Raw genomic sequence first — 24,377 nt, forward strand, 5'->3', positions numbered from 1 at the left:
GCACATTAGCATTTTGATCTACAGCACTCATCTGTCCGTAGAAGATGGATTTGACTTCAATACAACGGGTTATTGTGGTTTAGATGCTCGCAGTTACTTTAAATGACCAACAGGGGGTGCTGCACCCTAATTGATTGGCATAAAGAGCTGGCTCGTGGGTATTTTTGTGCTTGCAGTGACTGTTCACCCATCCTCCCTGAGAGGAAACTATTTGTGGTCTTGTTTCATCTGATTCATTTACATAATGTAGTTTTACCCTTTATTTGAGTGGCAACATTTGGGAAGCGCTCCTTGGTAAATAAATAAAGCCCTTTAACACGTCGTGATGTCACCAAACCTGCACAGCGTCGTTCCCCTCAGACAGCAACCACGTGGAGGTTTAAACTTTACCAGGTGCGGAAAGTAATTAAAACCATGCACTGGAGGACATTACTGAGGTGAAGGGGGAAAATGAGGTGTGTTGTGCACTTGATATGCTTTCTTCATTTATTATCTGTGCTGCTCGTCCTGCACAGGCGAGATGAGGCGGACCCCAGCTGAGACGCGGCGAGAGGCAGGTTGCACCCTGGACGGGTCAGCAGCCACAGAGCCGAGGCGTAGAGACAAGTCAGTGTCATGATAACCTCTCTAAGTCAAAGCCAGTGTCAAAAAAAAAAAGAAAGAAGAAGAAGTAGTTTCTGCGTTTGGACGGGTGATGTTGACAGGTGGTGCTGTTGCCCGTTCACTCGTCCCGTTCCTGCCAACCCCGCATCCCGGGAACGCCGTCAGGGAGGTCCTCAGATGTGGGCGCAATAACGTTCACTGGGACTGAAGGATGAACTGACAAGATTGTGGGGGTCAAAGGTCACTGTGGCTGTAGCTGTTGCTGGCTTCATCTTTAGAACCCACACGTTGAAGACTACGACAAAAAAAATCTCACACTAATGTCTTGCAACACTAAAGGTCAAAGGTCAGCTTCACGGGGACATCAGGAGACTTTTCTAGCAGTACCAGTTTGATGTCGTTGTTGTTGTTTTGTTTACTCAAAGCCAGCAACCACACACACACACACACACACACACACACACGATGAGTCTGGGTAAGTGTGAACCGTAATGGGTCATTTTGGCGTCAACGTACAAGATGGCGGTAAGTCTAGATTTGTCTGATGTGAACAGATCTATCCACAAATGTGATGAGTTCCTCCTCCATTATAGCGCCCCCCCCCCATCAGCTGGGAAGTTCTGGCACAGGTCCAATAAGTAAAATAAACTTGCAGGTGAAAGTCAGGCGCTCACAACGAACGTAACTGAGCTGAATTTGCTGTCACAAGTGCCTGAAACGCGGCAGAATGACGTCAGGAGCTCGCCCATCAGCCGCACACCTGCCTGGTTGCTCTCAGCATAATTAATCAGTTATCCAGGTCACGTCAAAAATAGCAAGCAACCGCTTCTCACGCTCAATTAGCGCCTGATCCATCCGCGCTCACCGGTCCAGATGTAACGACGTTCCCTTTCAAAAAAACGCAGCAACGTTTGTGGCCTAAATATTTTATCACAGGAGAAAGTAGCAAAAGGTGAATATTACACGTGACTTACTGTGCGAGTGAAGCTGAATGTGTAAAGCGTGACACGTTTAGTTCAGTGGTTCTATGTGGTTCGGCAGAGGGAACTGAAAAACATCAAATGTTTCTGACAGAACTGAATATTTGCTCCTTAAACTTTATAAGAGGCGTGTATTTGCAGGGGGAGAGGAGCGCGTAAAGTGTGCGGCTTCTTCGGAGTCATGTTACGCGCAGGAATGGAGAGCAGCGCCGGGGAGGGACTCTTTACATTTGGAGGAGGAATAACTGTTGCGCTCTCTCTCTCTCTCTCTCTCTCTCTCTCTCTCTCTCTCTCTCTCTCTCTCTCTCTCTCTCTCTCTCTCTGCTCGGGGTCTTTCTGCTCAAATCCGCGCTTGCGTAAAGGGGCACCTGCAGCCTGACTCAGACTGACGCGGCTAACGGGACAACCTCCTGTGTTCAAGTTGCAGCCTGCACGGTTGTTTTTTTTTTACTCTCTCCGGAGTTTTACCAGGACAATGTTAGGCAGCGGTAAGTCACCGGCTGCCGGTCCCCGGGAGCAGAAGAGGAAGGTGGCGGAGAAGACGGCGGATCCCATCAGGAAACTCGGTGAGGAAACATTCAAACTCTGAGGCGCAGGAGAGCGGAGCGGTCGCTCCTGCGCTGATGGCACGTCACTGAAGGGCTAAATACGTAGCAGTCACTTCATAGTGAGGATATCTTTAGTGGCCCTGCTCCTCTCATGACATCCTCCAAGTGGTCTACGCGACTCTTTGACCATCTCAACACGCCTGCAGTCTCGACATTTCCACTTTTTGATGATTCTAAGTTGCTGCTCAGGGAATTCTCATACACAATTCAATGTAGTGACGCGGGACCCGTTCTGCATGAAGTTTAAGATCACATAATTACTCCCAGGATGTATCTGATTATCATTTTCTTCTTAATTTAAATGTTAAATATGTTTGTTTATTTAATACTCCGAGTTTTAGTAAGCAAGTAACAAGGAGACTGGTTTCAACCAGCCTTCAACTGGTGTGCTGTCATCCAGCTGATCCTGACCAGCTACTGACCCAGAGTGTGTGTGTGTGTGTGTGTGTGTGTGTGTGTGTGTGTGTGTGTGTGACTGTGCGCGGGTGTAGTTGAAGTGATTTTGTGTGCGTGAGTCTGCCCACATGTGTGATTCAGGCTCCTCTCCCTCCCATCCCAGCCCACACAGGCACCCTGCCCTCATGGTCGCACCCCACCCAAAATAGACACCTGCTGGGCAGCAGAGCACCTGTCGGATGTCTGGAGATCTGGATACTGTGTGTGTGTGTGTGTGTGTGTGTGTGTGTGTGTGTGTGTGTGTGTGTGTGTGTGTGCATGTCTCTCTCAGTGTTATTGACCTGTTTATTCTGTATGTATCAAGATTTACATGCTGCCAGACACTTCTGGGGTTACGCTTGAATGACTGACTCACTAAAATAAGAAACAAATAATGAAAAAAAAGTTATTTATCCAATTTTAAGAATGTTATTTACTGATGATAGAGAGAGAATAAACAGTCAGGGGCCTCAGGATCAACAGTAAGCTGCTCTCAAACTTGGGGAAACGTTATTTTATTGTCTTGTGGCTACACATTTCTCACATTGTGGCTACAATTACATTCATTTGAGGCCATGCGATGTGACTCATCCCCACATCAAATCATGGCCACAAGACCAAACTCTCTCTCTTGAGAACTTTGTAGCAGCGAGAAAATGAGAAAACTTTGTTATTGTTCCCCAACTTTGATTTATTTGTAGCCACAAGATATAACTTGTTCCCATGATTTGATTAATTTGTGGGAACAAGTTCTGTATCACGGCCATGACTTTAGTGAACTGTGGAGGAGAGCTGTAATCGCGTGGCTTCATTCTGGTGAATTCGTGGCCATGAGATACAACTCGCTCCCTCAGCTTGAGAACTTGGTGGCCACAGCACAGCGAGATAACTCCTCGCGTCACTCGGATTAATCTGCGGCCACAAGGTGATAAAACTGCTTTCACGGATTTGTTTGATTCGCGGGGAACAAGTTTTATCTTCTGGCCATAAATTAATCAAAATTTGGGGAACAAGTTGTGTCACGCAGCCAAGAATGACTTCCTCTCCCCGCCAACACTCCGGGGTTCTGTAGTTTTTGCAAATGTTCTCGTCCTCTTTGTTGCAGCTCTGCAATAATATTTGGTTAACAGCACAACACCCGAGCGTGAAACTCAGAATTATATTTGTCAGTCTTTGAAAGCATGGGGGGGGGGGGGGGGAGACAAAACAAAACAATGCAGCCGCTATCTTCACAACAAGCATCTCTCAGAATTCTTGCAAGTAATTGCTTTTTGTTCTTCGGCGGTAACTTTGCAGTGACCTGATTCTGTCCTGTAACAGATCATAAAGGTTTATTCCAGCAGACTCAAGTCTCGCTGCCGGCCGTGTTGACTGGAAGCATTTGTAATACTGCTTATTTAAGTGTTACTGATGATCAAGTGGAGCTCGCCGCACGTTTGAGTCGTTTACAAACTAGGCTGAAGGCGGCTCAGTGGCCGTGTGTGTGTGTCGTGGTTCCAGGGGGATCCGCGCTGTTGTTTTTACTCACTGCAAAGCAGTTATGTGGTGATTGTGGTCTGAGTGGCTGGTATTTTTGGTAATCTGCATTTGAATCTGACTGGCGCACATGGATAAATATATTCGCTGCCACAGATGTCCCTCCGGGGTGTTTGTGGATTTGATTTCAGGGAAAGTCTGAGGTTGCAGCAGTGTTGACTCTGCAGCAGTGTGACAGTGGGACACGGCAATTAGTTTCTCAGGAGAACAATAAAGTAGCCAGCGTGAGCCCTGGATTTAAGCAAACATTGTCACTGGAGGTTTGGAGCTGCAGCTCCTGGAAGAGTTCAGACCTCTGCGGGTTTAACAGATTTGCCTTTGGAAAAAAAAAAATCAAGATACATTAATTGTTTTGGACAAAAGAACGAATCCAAAGGTTAGCCTTTTGTGTGCAGCTCCTCATTAACATTGCTAATTGTTTTATTATCCAAAAACTTGCTGATGAAATGACACTTCTCTGTCCTCAGTGAAGAGGCCGAGACCAACAACGCGTCGGGGTTTTGATGCTGATGCTCCAACCTCATCGCGTCTTATTGAAGACGCTTAAAACCATCGTTATACATTCAGACGTCTTCTGCCTTATTACTCAGGCCAAACCTTTCAGCCTGCATGCTGCTGCTAGCTAGCTAACAGCAGCATGCAGGAAGCGGAAGAAGTGGAGAACGTTGAAGGAAATGAAGGGGCGTTTGTTTGGGACGACTGCCGATTCTGGGCCCTGACAGGCGTTTACGCCTCAGACCGGCTTCCCTCTGCGAATCAGATATTCTACCGCGGGCAAAATGTAGCGAAGAACCAAAGACATACTTCCTCTTCTTGTTTTGATTCTGTCGTCAAATTAATCTTCTTTTGAGAGGCTAAACATGCTTGAAAAGGTGTGTAATGTGGATGTTGCATGTTTAATGAGGTCACCCATAATAGCCGAAGCGTGTAATTCCATCGATGGCGTCTGTCACGCGATGATCCGGGGCCCAGAGAGCCTTTTTTCCCATTGACTTTTATTGTGAAACTTGAATATGATCTTTTTCTTCACAACCTGTCTGAAACGATTCACTGAACCAACGCAGTCGGTTTGTAAACTCTGCAAGAGCGGCACCGTCACTCCATCGCTTTGAGGTTAGAAGACGCAACCGGACAAATTGTCTCTGTGGAACTTGGACCCAAATATTCTTTGGACACTCGTGACTAAAAAAAATTCCACTCACCCGGCAACCTGAGGCTTGCAGCTGTCATCATAAACACACTCGGAATGTTTGAACCAAAACACAAAGTGCAGATACGTGTGTGTGTGTGTGTGTGTGTGTGTGTGTGTGTGTGTGTGTGTGTGTGTGTGTGTGTGTGTGTGCAGCTGTACGCCGTGGGTATGCGCTGCAGGACAGCCGTGCTAATATGCGAGAACACGTTGCTTAGCAGAAGCGTTGACTCCTGATTGGCCCGTCACTGGCTGGGATGTTGCGGTGCAACGGTTGTGAACGAGTGATGTGTCCATGATGATGGCGAGAGAGAATGTGAACGCAGCTTCGACTGGGGTGAGTTCGAAGAGGCTGCTTGGCTTTCATGTTCCACTCCGTCCCGTCCAAAACTCTTGGCAGTAAAGCTGCATTTCAGAATGACTATTTGTCTCCGATCCTTTTTCCAGGGAATCTCTTCTCAGACCAGGTGATGCCGCTGAGAGTCTCGAGTCCAAACTGCGGTTCTTGTTTTGATGAGTTTTCCTCAGGTGGGCTTTTCTACGCCCATCGATTTTCTTGAGAGGTGGGACATGGAAGGTAATAGGAGACAGGCAGGACTGTCCTACTTGCTGGCTGAGCTGGGAAGATTTAATTGGCACTTCACCCATACAGTATCATATCAACAACACCCCAACTTCTCCATCTTGCTCACTGGCTCTTGAAACATATGTTGCGCTGAGAGAAACATGAACCAGGTCCCATGGGAAGCTGGTATGTGAGCCTGAGTTGGGAGGATTTGCACAAACACAATCTGTTACTGACCCGCTGATATGCTTATTTTGCCTCTGATATTCGCTCTCATCCCCAACGCTCCCCCGCGGCTCGCCATGTCCACGCGTCCTTGGAGAAACATTCACTGATGGGATTCAGTTCCATGTTTATTTTTTACCTCAGCACTCAATGGAAGACGCCATTTTGCATGTGCTTGCTTGTGCTTGTGCGTTCTCACGTCTGGCTGTTCTGTCTTGTAATCTGTCGTTCAGGCAAGCATATGAACCACAGACAGGTTGAGTTTTGAGTAGAAACCAACAGCCCTGAGACGACGATCCCCCCACTGAGCATCAGAATGTTCAGTTTAGACTGAACCTGTTTGATTTGAGAGACGTGTGACTGGTGTCACCTGTCATTTTGGAGGCTGAAGTTTGAACAGTACTGGATCACACTGGGAGCAGTTCCTGATGTTCCGCCACCGTAGTTCATGGGAATGGGATGGATGCGGTACGATCGCTGCAGCGCAAACTACAGCCGTGCAAACGATCGTTAAAATAAATCGGCTCCCCGCTGTTTCAGAATCAAAAGCCGTCAGTGGTTTTCATGCTTTGGCTGATCGGCGCATCAGCAGGGTTGCTAACCAGTTAGCATGCAGGCCTTTGAGCATCCGCTGAAGTGGCTGTCAACAAGATTTTCTGCGGGAGAGGATGAAAAGAAACTCAGCTCTCTTCCCCCAAGATTCACGCCCATCCCTCCCTTCACAGTCGAATAAAGAGGCTTTCAGAATCCTGCCTCTGTCCAAATGAACCCGCGGCCCACACGTGCTCTCGCACTTGTTCGACAGTCATCAGATGTGAAGCTGATGCAGGTAGGACTGCAGGAATGTGGGTGAGAATGGAGGGGCAACAGTAAAAGGTGAAGCGGTGGGTTGGGACAGGCAGTTTGGGCAGTTTAGGCAGCTCAGCGTGGCCGCTGACCTGCAGTTAATCGGGTCCTTGTGCTCTGCCAGTGGGAAAGCCTGGCATGTGGCAACAGCTTGGGAAAACAGGGCTGTCCTGGATGGAGGGCCGGTAGGGGGATCTCTTTGTGTTCGCCAGGGAGAAAGAAGCCTCTGCTGCACCCACTTTCTATCAAGAGTGTGTGTATGTGTATGTGTGTGTGTGTGTGTGTGGGGGGGGGGGCAGATTTCTATAGTGCTGTAGCTTTGGGGGCTTTTGGAGGAGCTCTGTCAGCCATTTGGCACAGTTAGTACCAGGAATTTAAGGGGGGGGGGGGGGGGGGGGACATATGCCAACTAACAGAACTGTGGAGGTGAGCAGAAGAGTCCTGAGGAGAACTTTGACAAGAGTTTGAAAAGACTTCTCTGTTGAGTTGTCATGAAAGAGAGAAAAAACAACCCTGTGGAAGCGTCTATTCATCCCAGCACGGAGGCCCCGCTGAAGGCCTTTTATGAAGAGATTCACTGTAACACAGGTTGAATCTTTTTTCCTTTTTTTTTCTTTGATACATGAATGAAAAAGCTGTGATATGATATATTTGCACCAGGAAGCTGTAGCATCCTGGGTGAAGAACGTGCCCTCTGCCTGTTCTATATGGAAACTGCGCTGAGATTACATCTGTTATGATTTAGTGTTATATAAATAAAACTGAATTGAGTTGCAGTCCTCCACATGCCTGAGCCGTATCATATCATCCCTGGTATGATACATCGTTACAAACCCTCTCCATGGTGCCACTGCAGGTACATTTGTACTATTAGAACATTGTTCACGCTTCGTACAGATAAAAAAAAAAAAAATTCCACGTTTTCATCTGGGGTTCCGTGATGAATCCTGAGAAATAAGTGGAATTTTTGTATCAAGTTATTAAGCGATAAATATGTAAAAGTATACAAATCATATTCTCAAGACCACAGGGAATCAATGAAAATGCAAAACGTACTTGTTCCCTCTCGTCTTCAGACGAAATCGCTCAAAATAACAGCAGCATTGTTGTTGGTGTGCAGACCTCGGCCCTGCTGTTGTGTGTTCAGTGTCTGCAGACGTTTTAATCTTCTTCCTTTCATCCTTATTTTCTCCTCTAACATGCCTTCATTCCTTTAAGTACTCAAAACAAATAATGCCACTTGCTTTTGTCCTGGGGATACCCCCCCCCCCCAGCTCCCGTGGTTGTGTCCATGATTACATTTCCATCAACGCTAATAGCTGGGAAAGATGTAACAGAGCAGCCAGACAAGCAGTTGGGAATTTTTTCCGCACTCTAACAGTTATAACAGCCCCCTTTTCTGTAGAATGTTGGCCTGCTGCTGTCCCAGGAGAGGAAAATACAACTGCACATTTTTAGTGATTGATTAACGCACCGCTCGTCATCCCTCCAAAACACACGTTGCTCCAAGGGGTTGATCAGAAGAAAATTAGCGGCTGATGCATCTTTTGGAAACTGGCGCTCTGCAGTCACGCCCCGACAGCCTCACTGTGTTGTGTAGAAAACAGAAATTTGGGTTTTGGGTGTAAGCAGACGAGTGTTGTGTATCTGGGAGGTAAATAGACGAATACAGTCAACGAGGTGCGTTTCCAGGGAGATGTTGCTGCTCCCTGAACAGGAAAACAACAGTCCTGAAGTGGCACTTTAAGATGGAGGATGTGTCTGCGCTCTCTGTTCCCTGATTTTATTAACCTGGCAGGAGGAGAAACCTCAGCCTACAACCACAGAACTCTTGCTGCCAGTGTAAACCAAAGATTTATGAAGGGACAGCTCTGTTTCGGGGAAAGTTCTGGACTTTCCCGAATTGTTGCAGTAGACGCGAGTTGCGACTCATCTCATTGTGACTCTCTGGTTAAACCAGGCCAATAGAATCATGCGTGGCTGCCGTTGGGAGAGAAGGAGGTAAAATAAAAGGATTATTTTGAACCAGGGGACGCGGTATCCAAGGTGCCTTGACATTGTTTTTTGAACCTTTTGTTTATCGCCTCACATGCATGCAAAATCAGAGTTCTCGTGTTTTCCATGACATTAATTGGTCCCTCTTATTTGAGAATGTATGATTCCTCAAAACCTGTCGACACCTCGCAGGAACAGAGTGTCTCAGGAACGCCTCCAGTCAAACAGTCGACACGCTCACTGGGACTCGTCGCAAAAACAGTGTTCAAAGGTCAGAATGCAGTATTTTTAGTGGGTTTCGTCTGTGTTCCAGCTTGTCTTTCTGTCGTACAGCGTAACAGCAGTGACTTTCACCAGCTGTGACATCATGTGCAGAACCTCAACACACAACTTTGTCACAGCCTTTTATGAATTATGCAATGTTGCAGATCTTTTGTATTTGAAAAGGATTCGCCAGCCATGCTAGAAACATCATCGTGGAGAGAAGCTACCTCACCTGCTGTATGTTCCCATGGCAAACATAACGGCTGCTTGCCATTTGAACCTCCCTTTGTTGTCGTTTTGTGTTCTCCAGGGCTGCTGGACAACGAGGACATACGTGTGATGATGCAGGGATCCAACATGGTGAAAGTTCGCTCTTCCAGGTGGCAGAAGAGCCGAAACCTGCGGCTGCTGGAGGACGGACTCACTGTGTGGTGCGAATCCACAAAAAGCTCCCGCAAGGCCAAAGCCCAGCAGACGTGTAAGAATGCATGAAACCTTGCTTTGTGGTGAGGGGGAGCGGCGAGGAGCGTCAGTGTGGGCTGGCTAGAGCCAAGTACTCCTCAAGGTGGAAAGGAGGCAAAGGACCAAAAGGAGTCGTGAGGAAAGGGAAGGGGTGTGGAGGAAAAAAGGAGAATGGAAAGTGAGAATGCTCATGAATAAGAATTGGTCATCTACAATGAAAGGTTTTCATGTGGCGAGGAGGAAATTTAATATCAGATTAGGAGAAAGGGGGGCTTTGCCTGAAGGGGGACCAGTGTGAAAACAGACCTGCGGGCCTGCAGCAGTCTAGCAGAATAGGATGTGAGTCAGGGATCTCATTCAGCAGCTCATTGTTCGGAGTTTTTGAGCTGTTTTAATCTCATTCCCTCTCCTCTGCCTCCCTCCATTAAAGGGATTGCTTGTTTTCCTACCAGGGAAATAAATAGAGCGGCTAAGTACGATCACGTGAAACCCGCATCCCAAGTTATAAAACAAACTCGTGAGGTGTCGGGTCGGGTTTTCTGGCTCATTTTGCCAAACTGACGTGAGAAATATGGATCAAAAGCCGAGGCTGCTGTGAGCTCACTAATGGCACCGCATTCCACAATGCACAGACAGTAAACTACAGATGTTACGTGTGATCGTGCTTGACTGGGAAAATCATCCCGGCTGGGTAACATAGCATGATGTATACCCCCAGGCAGGCCACTCCCCCACCAGGAAAATCCTGCATTCCGGTGAATTTTACCATAAATCCTAAACTAATGAGCCAACAACTGCTGGACTGGGTCCTGTTATAATACGGCACCACCATAACCACGCTTCTGTTCAGGAAGCAGACCAAGAGCACCGATTTTCATTTTACTGATACCCTCCTTAACAAAAGACAAATCAGTAGTTTCACCAACCCAAGAATGTAACAGTGAACAGAAGTCAACCAGTATCCACACGCCGCAGGGTGGACAATATTCAGTATTTCAACATTCAGAGGAAAACAGTTCTCCGGATTGTTCCGGTCGTAAGTCTTCGATTTGGGAGTGACAAACCTGCTCCGTTCACCAAAGCCTGTCGTCTTCATCCTGTCACGCTTTCTGAAAAGGAAAAGGGAACATTGGTGATGAAGACTGGGTTGCTAGGCGGGGGGAAGGTGGTGGTGCTCCGGCTTGTGAGGGTCTTGCTGAATAAGTTAAAAAAAACAAACAAACAAAAAAAAAACATCTTTAATGGCCTTCAAACGTCTCAGTTGAACCTGAAAGGTGTTGTAGTCCAGACAGGTCTTCATCTGCGCCTCCCCCGAATGATCGGCCAGCACTCCTCAAACCCTTCAGTGTGCTTTCCAATGTTCCAAAGGAACGTTCATCGGTGCGTGTGAGCACGATTGAACGTCTGAATCAGCCCAGAACCTGTGAGCTGACGGCAGGTGATTTGCTGCCCTCGTGACTCCTTGCGTCTTCCCTTTTCCTTGGGCTGAGAAGTTGTTCTTCCCACTTCAATGTGCTTTCAACTTCTAAACTGGAAACAAACATGGATGCCAGAGAGAGGATGAGTGATGGGACTGACAGATGGGGTGAGACAGGAGATAAAATCATCCAATTTAGAATGTCTGCATGCTGAAAAGGAGGACGTGAGAGGTGGACATGCAGCTCAGCAAGCACAAAGTTTATCAGCGAAGGCAGATTTTTGTCGTCCTGCTCAGGTATCAGGATCCCATCCATGTCCCTCTGCCAGGGCTCGGACAGGTCCTCTGGAACTGTTGTAAACATCAGAGCTCAGGGTTGAAAACAGGATGTTTAAAAAAAAAAAGTGAAAGGAAATTTGGACCGTTCCCATTTCCACTTGGGAGGGTGGAGTTGGTCCCTGTTGTTGGAGTTATGCTCTCCACCTGAACGACCAGAGCGTCTCTCAGCTGTGAGTGGTGGCAGTCAGGCCTCTGCCGCCATGACAGTTACCCTGTCAGTGCTTGCTATCGGGTTATGTCAACAGCGGGGGACTAAATCAGAGCTCAAGTGCTGGCAGGAATAACAAATGGAACACTTGGCTGACACGTCTGAGCTATTTTACCTGCTCCACGTTTGCTTATTCACACAGCAAATATCTGGAGACGTGAACACACAAGGAGGCGAGTTCAGAGTCTGGAATTGAAGGAATTTGTTGCACGAGTTGGCAAAGATTGAAAGGTGTCAGCTGACATGCAGCAGGCAGCTGTGTTGAACTTTTCTACTTCTTCCTTGACCTCTAGCGCTGTGCCGTCTGTCATGCTAGCTGCCTGTAGGCCCACGGAGCGGTTGGCTGGGCAGGTTTGAGGGGCAGCCGGTGGTGAAGGCCGTCGTGATTGTGACGCCGCCGCTGCCGCCGCATCAGAAATAACCAGAGCTGCAGTGTGACACGGCTTCTAATGATGACAATAAGCAGGGTGACAGCAGAGTGACCACTTCTGCAAACAGATACTGATGTTGCCACACTGGCAGACGGCTGAAAGACCCTCTGTTTGTGTGAGTGCTCATGTGTGTGCGTGCTCTGGGTGGGGGGTTGGCTCGGTTCCTGTTTTCCTATAGTTTCAGGCGCCTCTCCAGGTCCAGAGTGATTTGAAGCCTGCAGTTCGGTGCGAGACCTCGTGCTCAAAAGCACCTGGCAACACATACAACACTCAACGCTCCTGCTGACACACTCCACACACACATACACACATACATGTCACTTCTGCCATGTCTCCGGGATAACCACCAAGAAGGAATGTGGCGTTCTTTTGAGGGGGGTGGACAGCGGAGGCTTTATGACCTCAGGGAGGAGAATGAGGCTTTTGTCAGGACAGACACTTCTCACTGCCTGACTGATGAACATCACTCTGAAGGCATCCCAGCGCAGGAACACAGGCTCCTCCAACCATGCAGTGGTGGCGTGCGGGTCAGCAAGCAGCCAGCGTGTTTGTGTTTGTGTGTAACCCTGTCAGGACCCACACTCTCCAGACCCCTGCAACCATGAGACCACATGATGCTGGAAATCTCAGTCTTTCGACCTCAGTGACACCTCACGATACTCTGTTTTAACAGAGACGGACACTTCTTTTGCAAATGACAAAAATCACAAATCGTGCAACGTTTCACGGGAAGCGTTACCTGTAAATGAAGTGTGCAAATGAGCATCCCGCACCATTTCAATCCAGGTGTTAAAAACATGAACAGATGCAAGTTCATGCATTTACTGTTTTTATTTCCTCTAATCCGTAATACAGCTCATTTTTGTGCAGCTGTAGCTCCAGAGGTGTTGTGTTGTAGCCGTTATCTCTGGAACGCCTCCAGGGAATCCCTCAAAATTTTGCTCAAACGTCCACTGGGACTTCAGGATAAATCGCAGAGTTTTCGCTGGTCACTGTCACGTCACATGAATGCAGTGTCTTGTTTCTAGTATTTTGCAATTACATTACTTTGTCAGTCCGCTTCAGGGAATGCATAACTCTCCAAAACGCCTAAGCACTTTCTAAAAATATCACTTTGACCAAAAAAACGTGTTTTGACCTTGATATGTAGATTCGATCTGCAGCCAAACTGTTTACAGCAGAAATTCTGAACCGCTTGTCTCATTTCCGTTTTCTGTCCTTTCCCAGTCGCAGTGACGGAGGTGGAGTGTGTGCGTGAAGGTTGTCAGTCTGAGGCACTGAGGCGGCTCTCTGGGTCGGTGCCTGACAACCGCTGCTTCACGGTGGTCTTCAGGGGGGCGAGGAAGAGCCTGGACCTGCTGTGCCCCTGCGAGGATGAAGCTCAGCGCTGGGTTCGAGGGCTGCGTACATTAAAGGAACGTGTGGCAAACATGACTCAGAAGGAAAAACTGGACCAATATCCTGCCCAGATTTCAATATGCTGGAATAATTATAGTTTAGCTGAGACGGTATCGCTATGGTGACTGCCTCTCGTGTGCCATCACACGTCCGCAACATAGCGAATGTGAGCAGTAATGACTTGATAAAAAGGCCCTCTCTAAATATAGTCTGACTATGGCTGTTAAATACAATCCCTCTTGGCTGCAGGGTGATATCAGTGTATAGTGCAGGTAGTGTGTGACAACAAGATAATTACTTAATCGTTTTCTCTCAGTAGTTTTCTATAAAGCGTATAAAGCCCTCGTTTATTCTACCTGTTATCCCGTAATTTCCCTGTCATGTTTGATACAGCATACAGTCAGTTGCCTTGGAGATGTTTGTCTTAAATGGTAGGAGTGTGTGTGTGTGTGTGTGTGTGTGTGTGTGTGTGTGTGTGTGTGTGTGTGTGTGTGTGTGTAAACGTGGACTTTCTCTCATGTGGTTTGCACAAGCAGGTGACATTGGACTGAAGTTAGCCTGCTGTTGCTAATGAGTGATAAACACATTGAAACGCCTTGACAGGGAATTTAGTGGAGAAAGCAGAAGTCAAACTGCTGCTAAAAAGATCAGCATTTGGGGGTAAAAAGACCAAAACAAGTTGACCCACGCTGAGCTCGACATCTGCATTTTTCAGTGAAAATTAGTAAAAACTCTGGATTTAAGTTATTGAACGCTTCTGTTGTCAGGGTTTCTTGTTGCCCAGGGACAAAACCTTTTTGTCCGTGAATGTTTATTCGTGCAGGCGTTAATCACACAACATCTAAAAGAGCTTTAGACATGCATTTAAACAGTAACTGCTCAAATGTGCAGGGAAGGGAAGGAAGGAAAACCTTGGACCCCCTTCTAGGGCCAAAGCAACAGGTGGGCGTTAGCATGTAAAACACCACAATAGAGCAGAGAGGCTCTGATGTCCTCGAGAACAACAGCAATGTCAGGAAGAAGAATCCATTGAGGTTGAAAGCTGTGGTTTTGTTCCTTAACCGTCCTCACTTGGATCCGTGGTTATCTGCGGCGAGCGGATCAGAACCAGGATGGCAAGATGAGCTACGACGAAGTCAAACGGCTGCTGCAGATGATCAACATCGACCTGAGCGAGCACTATGCTCGCTCTTTATTCAAGGTCAGTGGTGATGTCACGAACCTGAACATGTGCGTCTGTACTGGACTCACTTTTGTTTGTTTTATTTAAAGCCCTCCACAAAAAAAATCTGCCATCAGTACAAGACAAAAGGCCGAATAAGCAAACATTCAAAGCTGGTGTCCCTCATCTGGACTTGGTGTCCACACACACACACACACACACACACACACACACACACACACACACACACACACACACACACACACCGGTCCTGTTGAACAGCTCCTCTCGTGGCTCCTGACTCATGTCTGCAGAGACAACATCATGTATTGATCAGCGACATCCTGGCATTTGGCAATTTGGACTTTGAGGGTGTGGGAGTGGGAGTGTTCTCTCCATAGATTGCAGCAACGCTGCGCGTCCCTCTGCACTTTGATACCCGGCGCTTTGAATCATGTGTTCGTGATCGATTTGTGTATTTTATATGTGTTTTCATTGCCAACTCCCTCGGGGCTGCAGATGAAATTAGAAGTCATACTGCAAGCATGATGTATACCAATGTGCTTTGTTTCCATTCAAATAAATACACAAGTCAAATGTTTTGTTTTTTTGGAGAATCTTGTGGTCTGTCACTGTAATTCGTGTACCATGTGATGGAGTGTTTCTGCTGGTTTGCATCCTGGAGTGTGTGTTCTGTAACCAAGGCAGCGGCAGGCCGACCTCCAGCTCCTGTCCTCAACTTTACCCGCCACTCGTGTCTTCCCCTCAACAAATCAGGAGCCCGTTAGTTGCTGAGTGCCGGTTGTGTCTCTCTGCTCCCCGTTGCAGCTGAATCACTGGTTTCATGCATCTTTCTTGTGCAGTTTCCAATGTTGAGCTTCCTCTGACTTCTTAATGTACGCATGCAGCAGCTGGGATGAATTATTGTGGAGATGCTTTTCTTTCCCCGCAGGGAATCTGAAGCACTCCCAAAACCTAAAACATACCATATTTGATGTGTGGATTGTTTTGTTGTTGTTTTTTTTCCAATGTATTTTCCATTCACGCCTCTCCCCTGCATCCCAGAGGTGTGACCGCTCCGGCGATGGCCGTCTGGATCACATCGAGATCGAGGAGTTCTGCAGAGAGCTGCTGCGACGGCCCGAGCTGGACGCCGTGTTCAGACACTATTCCAGCAACGGCTGTGTGCTCTCCACTGCTGAGCTGCGGGACTTCCTGGGAGATCAGGGCGAGGACGCCTCGCTGAATCACGCCCAGGATCTCATACTCACCTATGAGCTTAATGACTGGGGTGGGTCCTCAAATCACCAAAGGATATACAGAAACAACTCCCGACAATTGATCTGAACACTTTAATTTGCCTCTCTGCTGCTATCATTTCACAAAATAACAGTTGATGCGCTTGAGTCCTTGAGTCCTTTGTTACTCATGGCTGCAGATGGAAATGAGCTCACTGCTAAATCTGCTGCACACGCCTCTTTTATTCCCAGTGAATAATTCATGTGAAATTGCACACCGTCCTTTTCCAAATAAACTAAACTAATAAAGTGATGCACTCCTCCAGACCTGACATGATGGAGGCCATAGATAAGAGCAACGCGTCACCCCAGAAGGATTCAAGATTATTGTTTCACTTTTATGTACTTACGCCTCCACGCCGTCGACAGCTGCCGCCAGAGGCGCCGTTTCTGAAAACTCAGCAACTCACGAATGTCTTGAGGGAGGTTCGTCAAATTTGGTTCAAACATCCACTTCGACTCAAAGGTCGAAGCCACTGTGACATTATTAACTTACTCGCCGTAACTCAGGAATTCCTACTCTGACCATATTTCACATAAATGATGAAGTGGGGACATTTTATTTCTAAAAGGTCAAAGTCTAAAATCCCGCTGACATAAAAAAAAATGTCTGGTGAACTCACTTAAATGCTAATAAGCTAAAAAAAAATTTAAAAACTGTAAATGATGAGCAGCCTGATGGAAAGAATTTCCCACTTTGTTGCAGCTCAGAAGAACCAGTTCATGACCCAGAACGGCTTCACCATGTACATGCTGTCCTGGGAGAACGATGTGTTTAACCCCCAACACACCAGAGTCTACCAGGACATGACCCGGCCCCTGGCCCACTACTTCATCTCATCGTCACACAACACCTACCTCACCAAAGACCAGGTCACCAGCGCCAGCAGCACCGAACCCTACATCCGGTATTCTCCTCACAGAGCACACATTTAACCACAATCCAAACATATCAGGAAGTTTTGAATCTGTGTAGAAGTCCCTGGTCTCATGGTGACATGTGAAATGACCCCGAAAATGAACACAACATAGCGGTACCACGGGGGGGGGGGGGGGTCTGTTAAGATTCTTTCCTGGTGAGAATCCAGAGGCTCAGGGTGGCGGTTCATGTTGTTTACACCCCAACCTGCCTCCTGATGCAGACTTTCTTGTGTTTTAACACTTAACTGTCATGTGACATCGTGGAACCAGGGAAACGTTGTCTTGGCGGCGTCAGTGCTGTGGCCCGGTGACGGTCCTGTGGGTGTAATAGCGGGTCTGTGTCTGACTGGCAGGGCTCTGAATCAGGGCTGTCGCTGTGTGGAGCTGGACTGCTGGGATGGAGATAAGGGCGAACCAGTCATTTACCACGGCCACACGCTCACCTCCAAAGTACCATTCAAGGAGGTCATTGAGACCATTGCTCAGTACGCTTTCAAGGTGAGAGGAGCCTGAACCCCTCAGTAAACAAATCCAGACTTCTGGACTTCACGGGTCACTGCTCTTCCCGTGGTTGTATATTTGACTTTGAAGCAAACATACATTTCTTATGACACACTATTGCATCACAGCGTTAGCTCCTGCTTCGCCGTTATGAACTCTAATTGCGTTCAAATGACTCGGCATGAGGCTTTTCCTGTGTTCCTCCCCACAGGCGTCGCCGTACCCTCTAATCTTGTCCTTGGAGAACCACTGTTCTGTGGAGCAGCAGGCTGTCATGGCTAAACACCTCCACGCCATTCTGGGCAGCAAATTGCTCACCAAGCCTCTCAGCAGCCAACCACGAAAGGATCTGCCATCACCTGAGGTATCTCTCTCACTCACACACACACACACACACACACACACACACACACACACACACACACACACACACACTTTTTCTAAGACCTCTGGCTGTCCAGGTTTCTAATGAAGCCATTTGTTCCCATGACCTTCCTTGCAGGAGCTGAAGGGATATATTCTAGTAAAGGGGAAGAAACATACTCCTCACCTGGGCCAGCTGGGCAAGAACAGCAGCTACACCAGCTTCTCCTCCAGCTCTGATGATGATCTAGCGAGCAGCATTAAGAACACGCCAAAAAAGGAGCCTGCAAAGGTCAGTTCTCAAAGACGAGTTGTTGTCCTGTAAACTCTTCCTGATAATCGACCAATGTCCCCTCACAGGTCTGTGCTAAACTGAGCCAGGAGCTGTCGGACCTGGTGGTGTATTGCCGGAGCGTCCCCTTCCGTGGGTTTGAAAACACGAGCGATAACGCACCCAGCGAAATGTCCTCCTTCTCCGAAAATGACGCCCTCAAGCTCATCAAAGACTCGGGTACAACCGTGGAAATAACTGCATCTTGACATTGTACAATCAACATTTTTTTATGCGTTGTTTTTTGTTGTTGTTTGTTTGCTGTAGTGCAGCTGATTCCAGTGAAAATATAATCAGTCTCTACTGTATCCTGGCATGTGGTTTTCTCTCTTTTCATTTGCAGGGAAGCTCTTTGTAAGACACAACAGCAGGCAGCTGAGCCGGATCTACCCCTCCGGCCAGCGCCTCCAATCATCCAACTATGATCCTCAGGAAATGTGGAACGGAGGCTGCCAGATGGGTTAGTATTCCTCTGGAAAAAGCTAGCAGGCTGTTTTGATAGCGCCACATTCAGTCAATTGCCTTCAAAACCATGATGGAACCGAGGAAATGTAATAGAGACTCTCTTAAGAACATACGTTTCTGCACGTTGCTGCCATGTCACAACACAGCGGCTGTAATCTGGCGACCATTCAGGCTAAGAGGGTTCCTGTGGGGGTTTGTGATCAGGCGTGTCACCGACTGCTCTCTGCTCTCTGTGCTGTGCAGTGGCTCTGAACTTCCAGACGCCGGGGGAGCAGATGGACCTGAACCAGGGTCGCTTCCTCTCCAACGGTCGCTGCGGCTACGTGCTGAAACCCGGCTTCATGTGCAGCCTAACGTCCAACTTTGACCCAGAGAACACAGGCGGAGGCCCCGGTCATACCCCCACCCAGCTGACTATCAGAGTGAGCAGTCACAAATTGAGTAATATTCTCACACAGAACTGTGGTGCGATGAGTCAGTGTCAGGCTGAGTAACGTTCATGTGCCTGATGCGGAACTCTCTTCTCAACGTCCTCTCTTTACTGATCCATTGTCTTCATAACTGTTGCAAGACTTTTTTAATCAGCTTTGTACTTAAGAGAAACTCTGATGGTGGATGAAGTCCTCGACCCGAGTACTTGAGTCCAAGTACAGATACTCCTGGTCAAATACTACTCAACTACAAGGGAGAGTTGCCCAGTCAGACTTTTGCTGTATTTGCTTTCAAAGGATACTCTGACAGGCAAAAGCGTTTTCTTTGAAATATCAAAGCATCGCTGTGTATCACAGAGGAATCTTGTGGCTCTCGGGTTTGGATGTAAATGCTGTAAACACTCCAAACAATATGAATCGTTTGAATCACTGGTTTCAAAAAGTCAAGTACGGATACTTGAAAAGTACAGCGCACGGGTAAGTGTACCTCGTCACACCACTAGAGCGAGGCAGTGGGAATTATTTCGACGCCATGAATGTTCAGCTCTCAGCAGTGAGGTTCGAGGACGAAGTCAGGAGGTTTTCTCCGTATTTTTATTGATTAAATACTTGTGAAACCTACAGATCGGCAAAAACACCGACCTGCTACTGATTCAGGTAAAAGTAAAACTGTTGAAATGACTTCACCTGACAGTGTTGAGGTTTTTCTCTTTGTACTTAACCAGTGTTGAGTATTGTTACTTTTCACTCAGTAACTTACAGGATTACTGCCATTCAAAAGTAACACTGTAAGGCCCTTTGCATTCCTTTTATGAATGTAGCAGCTCCTCCACCGTCAGAGCGACAGCTTCAGGCACATCTCGAGGTGGCCGGTGCATCATGGCGGCGGCATCATTGTCCCCCTCCGCGGGCCGCGCCACCCGTGTTGTAGATCCGTTTTTAGCCGAGTTCTTTGCAGCTGACTGGCGTTATTATCACCCGGGCACAATTTGCATTTCACTGTGTGAAGTTCTTGTTGGTTTCACCCACAAGTTCAAAATAAAGTGAGCATTTCTTCGTGTTAACGCTTCCCTCCATCTGGTTGTCTGAGTTGCACCTGTGCAGGCGAGCAAGAGAGGAGTGCATTTCTCAACAGGTTCTGATTTTGAAAAATAACCGGATACCCGATTGCTTCAAGTACTGCGACCGCGTACGTGGTACCTCCACATCCTGCTGCCTCTGTAGTCTCCGTCTACACTCGTATCGCATGTCTCTGGGTTCCACAGGAAGGGTCTCTCCTCTTTTGCTCTTGAGATTTTACAGTAAATGTGCTTTTGGAGAGTGTTTCCATTTTCAAAACAAGGGTGAAGGTCAGGCACTCCTGCACACAGGTGAAGCTGATTTGACTCCTGTGTAAAGCTGACATTTGTTTTTCAGGTGATATCTGCACAGCAGCTCCCGAAGATCAACACAGAAAAAGCCCGATCCATTGTGGATCCCCAGGTGTGGGTGGAGATTCACGGGGTGGCCATCGATAACGCGCGAGACAAAACACACCGCATTGACAACAATGGTGAATTCTTTGATTTCAGCACTTACAATAAAGCAACGACAGTGAGCTCAGTGTCACGGAGCTGCTGAGCAGAGCTGGTGCAGACTGGGCATCATGGGCAATAATGAAACTCTAGGGGAAAGTATTAGCATTAGCCTTTAGCTGCCTATTTCAGTGCAAACCTTGGACATTATTTGAGTAGAAGCTTGTCCTTGTTTGTTTGAGAGGTGCAGCGTTTGATAATGTATTCACAGCTCTTGTGCGCCCCCTGCAGGTTTTAACCCACGCTGGGACTGCACCCTGAGCTTCCAGCTGCAGGTCCCTGAACTGGCCTTGGTCCGCTTTGTGGTGGAGGACCATGATCACACTGCAAAAAATGACTTTGTGGGACAGTTCACGCTACCTTTCATGAGCCTTCGCACAGGTGCTCGTCACCCCGCCGCCATGCATGTTGTGAAGGGGTCCGAACAGGCGGAGTGTTGTTAATAATGTGTTATCTCTCCTCAGGTTACCGGCACGTCCACCTACTGAAGGCAGACGGTTCCCGGCTGTCCCCCGCCACTCTGTTTATCCACGTTAAAGTGGCCCGCAAAGGCGCTCCCATCAAAAGTGTGTCAGAACGCATGGCTCTGGCTAAAGGCAAAGCGTGACAGGTATCAGAACCCAAGGGAGACCTGCATTTTTTTCAAACCACATTAGAAAAGGAGTCTGAAGGTCAAGAGAGAGAGGGGGACGACTGCCGCCGCCGCCGCTGCCAGCTGGTCTCCCCATCCAGGCCTCAAGTGGCCACTTCACATTGCAGGGAGACGATCTTTTATCAGAGTTGAAGAAGCGATTTAGTCTCAGACGGTTTGTTGCCTTGGACTGGACCATGAATCCATAATGCACTTCGGGAGCTGCCGGTCTCGTCCTGAGCACTCGCAGGGCGGGGAAGAGGTTTTTGGTTGATAAAAAACACAATTTTACGTTAACTCATGTGGTGAAGATATGTTTTATCCTGTTTAGTTTTAATTTTAGAGCTTATAAACATTTTTATTTAGGCTTAACTTATAGTACAAGTGGCAGATGAACACGATCAGCACTTTTTGACCGAGATGCTCGTCAGAAATTAAACTGTGACCCGACAAAATAGTTGATGTACTTAATGTCACTAGAAATTAATGTTTTAGCACTAACTGAGGCAATAGAGATTAAACAAGTTTGCCACTTATGTTATTTATGGTAAACACATTATCAAGAAGTGCAATTCAGGTAGTCTTACTTGAAAATACAGATACGCTTACGAAGTCACTTTGAAGGACTATTTCTGAGGAGAGAAATCCCAGGACACTTCCTCAGCGTACTTGAAATATCAGCAGTATTACAGGTGTTTACATCTCATAGAAACGTTTGGGGTTTTTTGTATTTGCTTCGGCATCGTTTCACACAAGCTGATGAAAAGTTTTCAGTCAAATTGAGTTTTCGAAGAGACATTTTTTGTGTGTTGTTGGTTTTTTTTGTGTTTTTTTTTTTGTTGTTGTTGCGTGTAGCCTGCGTCCTTTGGCTGGGGTCGACTGCATCCTCCGTCCACTGATGTGGCTCATTAATAATTACTGTAATTACAGAGAAGAGGATCGGGCCGCGTTTAAGTAAAGGTCAGTGTGTAGTTTACAGTGATTCAACATAACCTTGCAGTGGTAATGCATATAGCATGTGATATAGAATATAACCACTGGCTGTCGATAGTAACCTCCATGTGAAGTCTTCTTTTTTGTTGTAAAAAAATGTTAAGGTTACTTTATAGATGTATTTCACTACAAATTACAGAACACGACTCTTAAATGCCATTTGTGGCATAGCCTGTTGGATTACTCAAAGTGAGTAACCTTTCCTTAAAGTACTTTGGAATACTTGTCTTACATCATTTTTGCATGTAACACTGAAATGATTCTCAGAATATTGCTACATAGAGAAGTCTGAACCCGGGGGTCACCCAGCTGATGTTACAAGTTCAGTGCGAAAGCCAGGAAACAAGACGAACGCCTCAGCTGAGCATTTTGTCCTGCAACTGTCTTAAAATGAAGATGGCGTCAGAAATGGCAGCTTTTTTCCCCTTCTTTGTTTTGCCATTGACTGTAAAAAGAAGAGTTGGACATGTTTCTAGTCCTTAAAGGTGTAGTTCTTTAAAGCTGTGATCATTCTAGTGGCCAGCAGGGGGCAACAGTGTTCATAGCCATGAATCCTATTGTACACAAGTCGCCCTGCACATGACCCCGGTCCTCTCTTCCTTTAGTATCTCAGGATCATTTTCCAGATCATCTTATGGACTCATTTGGCAGTTCCCAGCCCTTCTCAGTGCAGTGTGATGACCAATTTGTACACTTCATGGTCCCGCGAAGGAAAGTTAGACGATTAAGCAAGCATGACGGATGATGGGCGTGGCTACCTTGTGATTGACAGGTTTCCTCCACAGTCAATCCACTTTGGCACGCTTCAATCCAAGATTCCCGCATCCAAAACGCAGAGCTTGAGGCTTCAAACCAGATGTCCAAAAACCGTGAAACCGGTGAAAATGTTTAGCTAACGTTGTACCAAAATCTGCAATGCCAGTGAGAACAAGCTAGCTTGCATACCAAAGGGTGTTGTTCCAGTTTCATGAAACCCTGGCCAAGAATAGAGTACCAGACCATCCATGCTAAAAAAGAGCGGACCGGTCTTCAGTCCTGCCAGTTTCCCCTCTGAGGGACGAATAAAGGTTTATCTTATCTTATCTCTTATCTTAATCCGTCTTTTTTTTTTTTCATTTAAACTTACTTAGCAAGTTAGCAATTTGACCAGCAGACATTCAACTTAACTACAAATATATATGACATCACACAGGGGTTAATAATCTCTGTATTTAATCTGTGGATCTTGATTATGTAGTTGTGTCCTGATTACCGTAATTGTTGTTAAACTGCAGCCTGTTTTTGTGTGTGTGTGTGTGTGTGTGTGTGTCGTAGTGCTGCGATGCTAAAGGAGCGGTCTCTAACGTCACGTGAACTCTATAAGCTCTCAGAAAATGTCCAGTTCCAAAGTTGCGTAACGCAGTATAAATACACAGCTCTTTTAGGTGTACTACGTTACCCATCATCAGCGGCTGTACAGACAGAGACAGGCGGGGTGCCCCTGACATGAATATGCCATCTTTATTATCCTTTCACGTGCATTTAACGTTTCAGTGCGAATGAGGAGGAGCTTGCAGGCTGTTTGTAGCCTTGTCGTGGTTGTCGAGCTGCAGCTCATCAGTACTTTACAACTGCCATGTACATCAATTAGACTTCATAAATACAAGCAAATGTCTACCCGGATGTTAGGAATCCCTCACTGACTTGTATGTGAATCTTCCTATCTTGTAGTAAACAGCGACAAATACTGGCAGTCCGTTAACAATCAGCTTTCTGACGACCCATCACTTGTGCTGGTGTATTAACGTGCTAATAAATGGATATTTGTGCAGAAGTTCTGTAGCTGTCCTTTTTTTTTTTTTTTTTTTTAACAGTCCAAACACGAGGACAAAAGAAAACTCGAACCTGCGGTTTAACTCGTACGAATGGGTTGTGTCCACCCCTGACCTCCGTGTCACTCGTCTAGCGTCTGCCAGTGACCTGTTTAACAACCGAAAACATTCACTGACTACAAGAGAGGCCATCAGCAGAGCAGCACAGCGCTTTCATAGAAGATTCCCAATGAGAGACCGGCTCAATGTCAGACCAAATGTGCTACTGATCCTGGAGAATCGGTGGAGGTTGTTAGTTGCGCTCGTGCGTTTCTGATCTGACGCCTCGCTGCTGATTAGTCCTCAGAATCGCAGCTCCAACACAAGAGCAGCTACATCTTTTATAATAGGACGTT

The 24,377-nt window shown here is 47.0% G+C and overlaps 1 protein-coding gene across 1 annotated transcript; it reads left to right on the plus strand.

The window, feature by feature from the left end:
- The first annotated feature begins 573 nt into the window (after nucleotides 1-573).
- plcd3a (phospholipase C, delta 3a) lies at nucleotides 574-23,970 on the plus strand. The gene is made up of 16 exons (XM_086183915.1): nucleotides 574-606; nucleotides 1,946-2,149; nucleotides 9,557-9,724; nucleotides 13,331-13,559; nucleotides 14,573-14,702; nucleotides 15,729-15,954; nucleotides 16,668-16,869; nucleotides 17,236-17,380; nucleotides 17,595-17,747; nucleotides 17,886-18,038; nucleotides 18,107-18,257; nucleotides 18,421-18,537; nucleotides 18,786-18,964; nucleotides 20,390-20,525; nucleotides 20,779-20,928; nucleotides 21,012-23,970. Exons 2-16 carry the CDS (start codon nucleotides 2,059-2,061, stop codon nucleotides 21,152-21,154), a joined length of 2,373 nt encoding a protein of 790 aa, XP_086040041.1. The 5' UTR covers nucleotides 574-606; nucleotides 1,946-2,058; the 3' UTR covers nucleotides 21,155-23,970.
- Nucleotides 23,971-24,377: the final 407 nt, after the last annotated feature.

The sequence above is a fragment of the Aulostomus chinensis genome, chromosome 18 (genome assembly GCF_037954235.1).
Source record: "Aulostomus chinensis isolate RoL2024-O1b breed Wild chromosome 18, RoL_Achi_v1.0, whole genome shotgun sequence".
Classification (NCBI taxonomy): domain Eukaryota; kingdom Metazoa; phylum Chordata; class Actinopteri; order Syngnathiformes; family Aulostomidae; genus Aulostomus; species Aulostomus chinensis.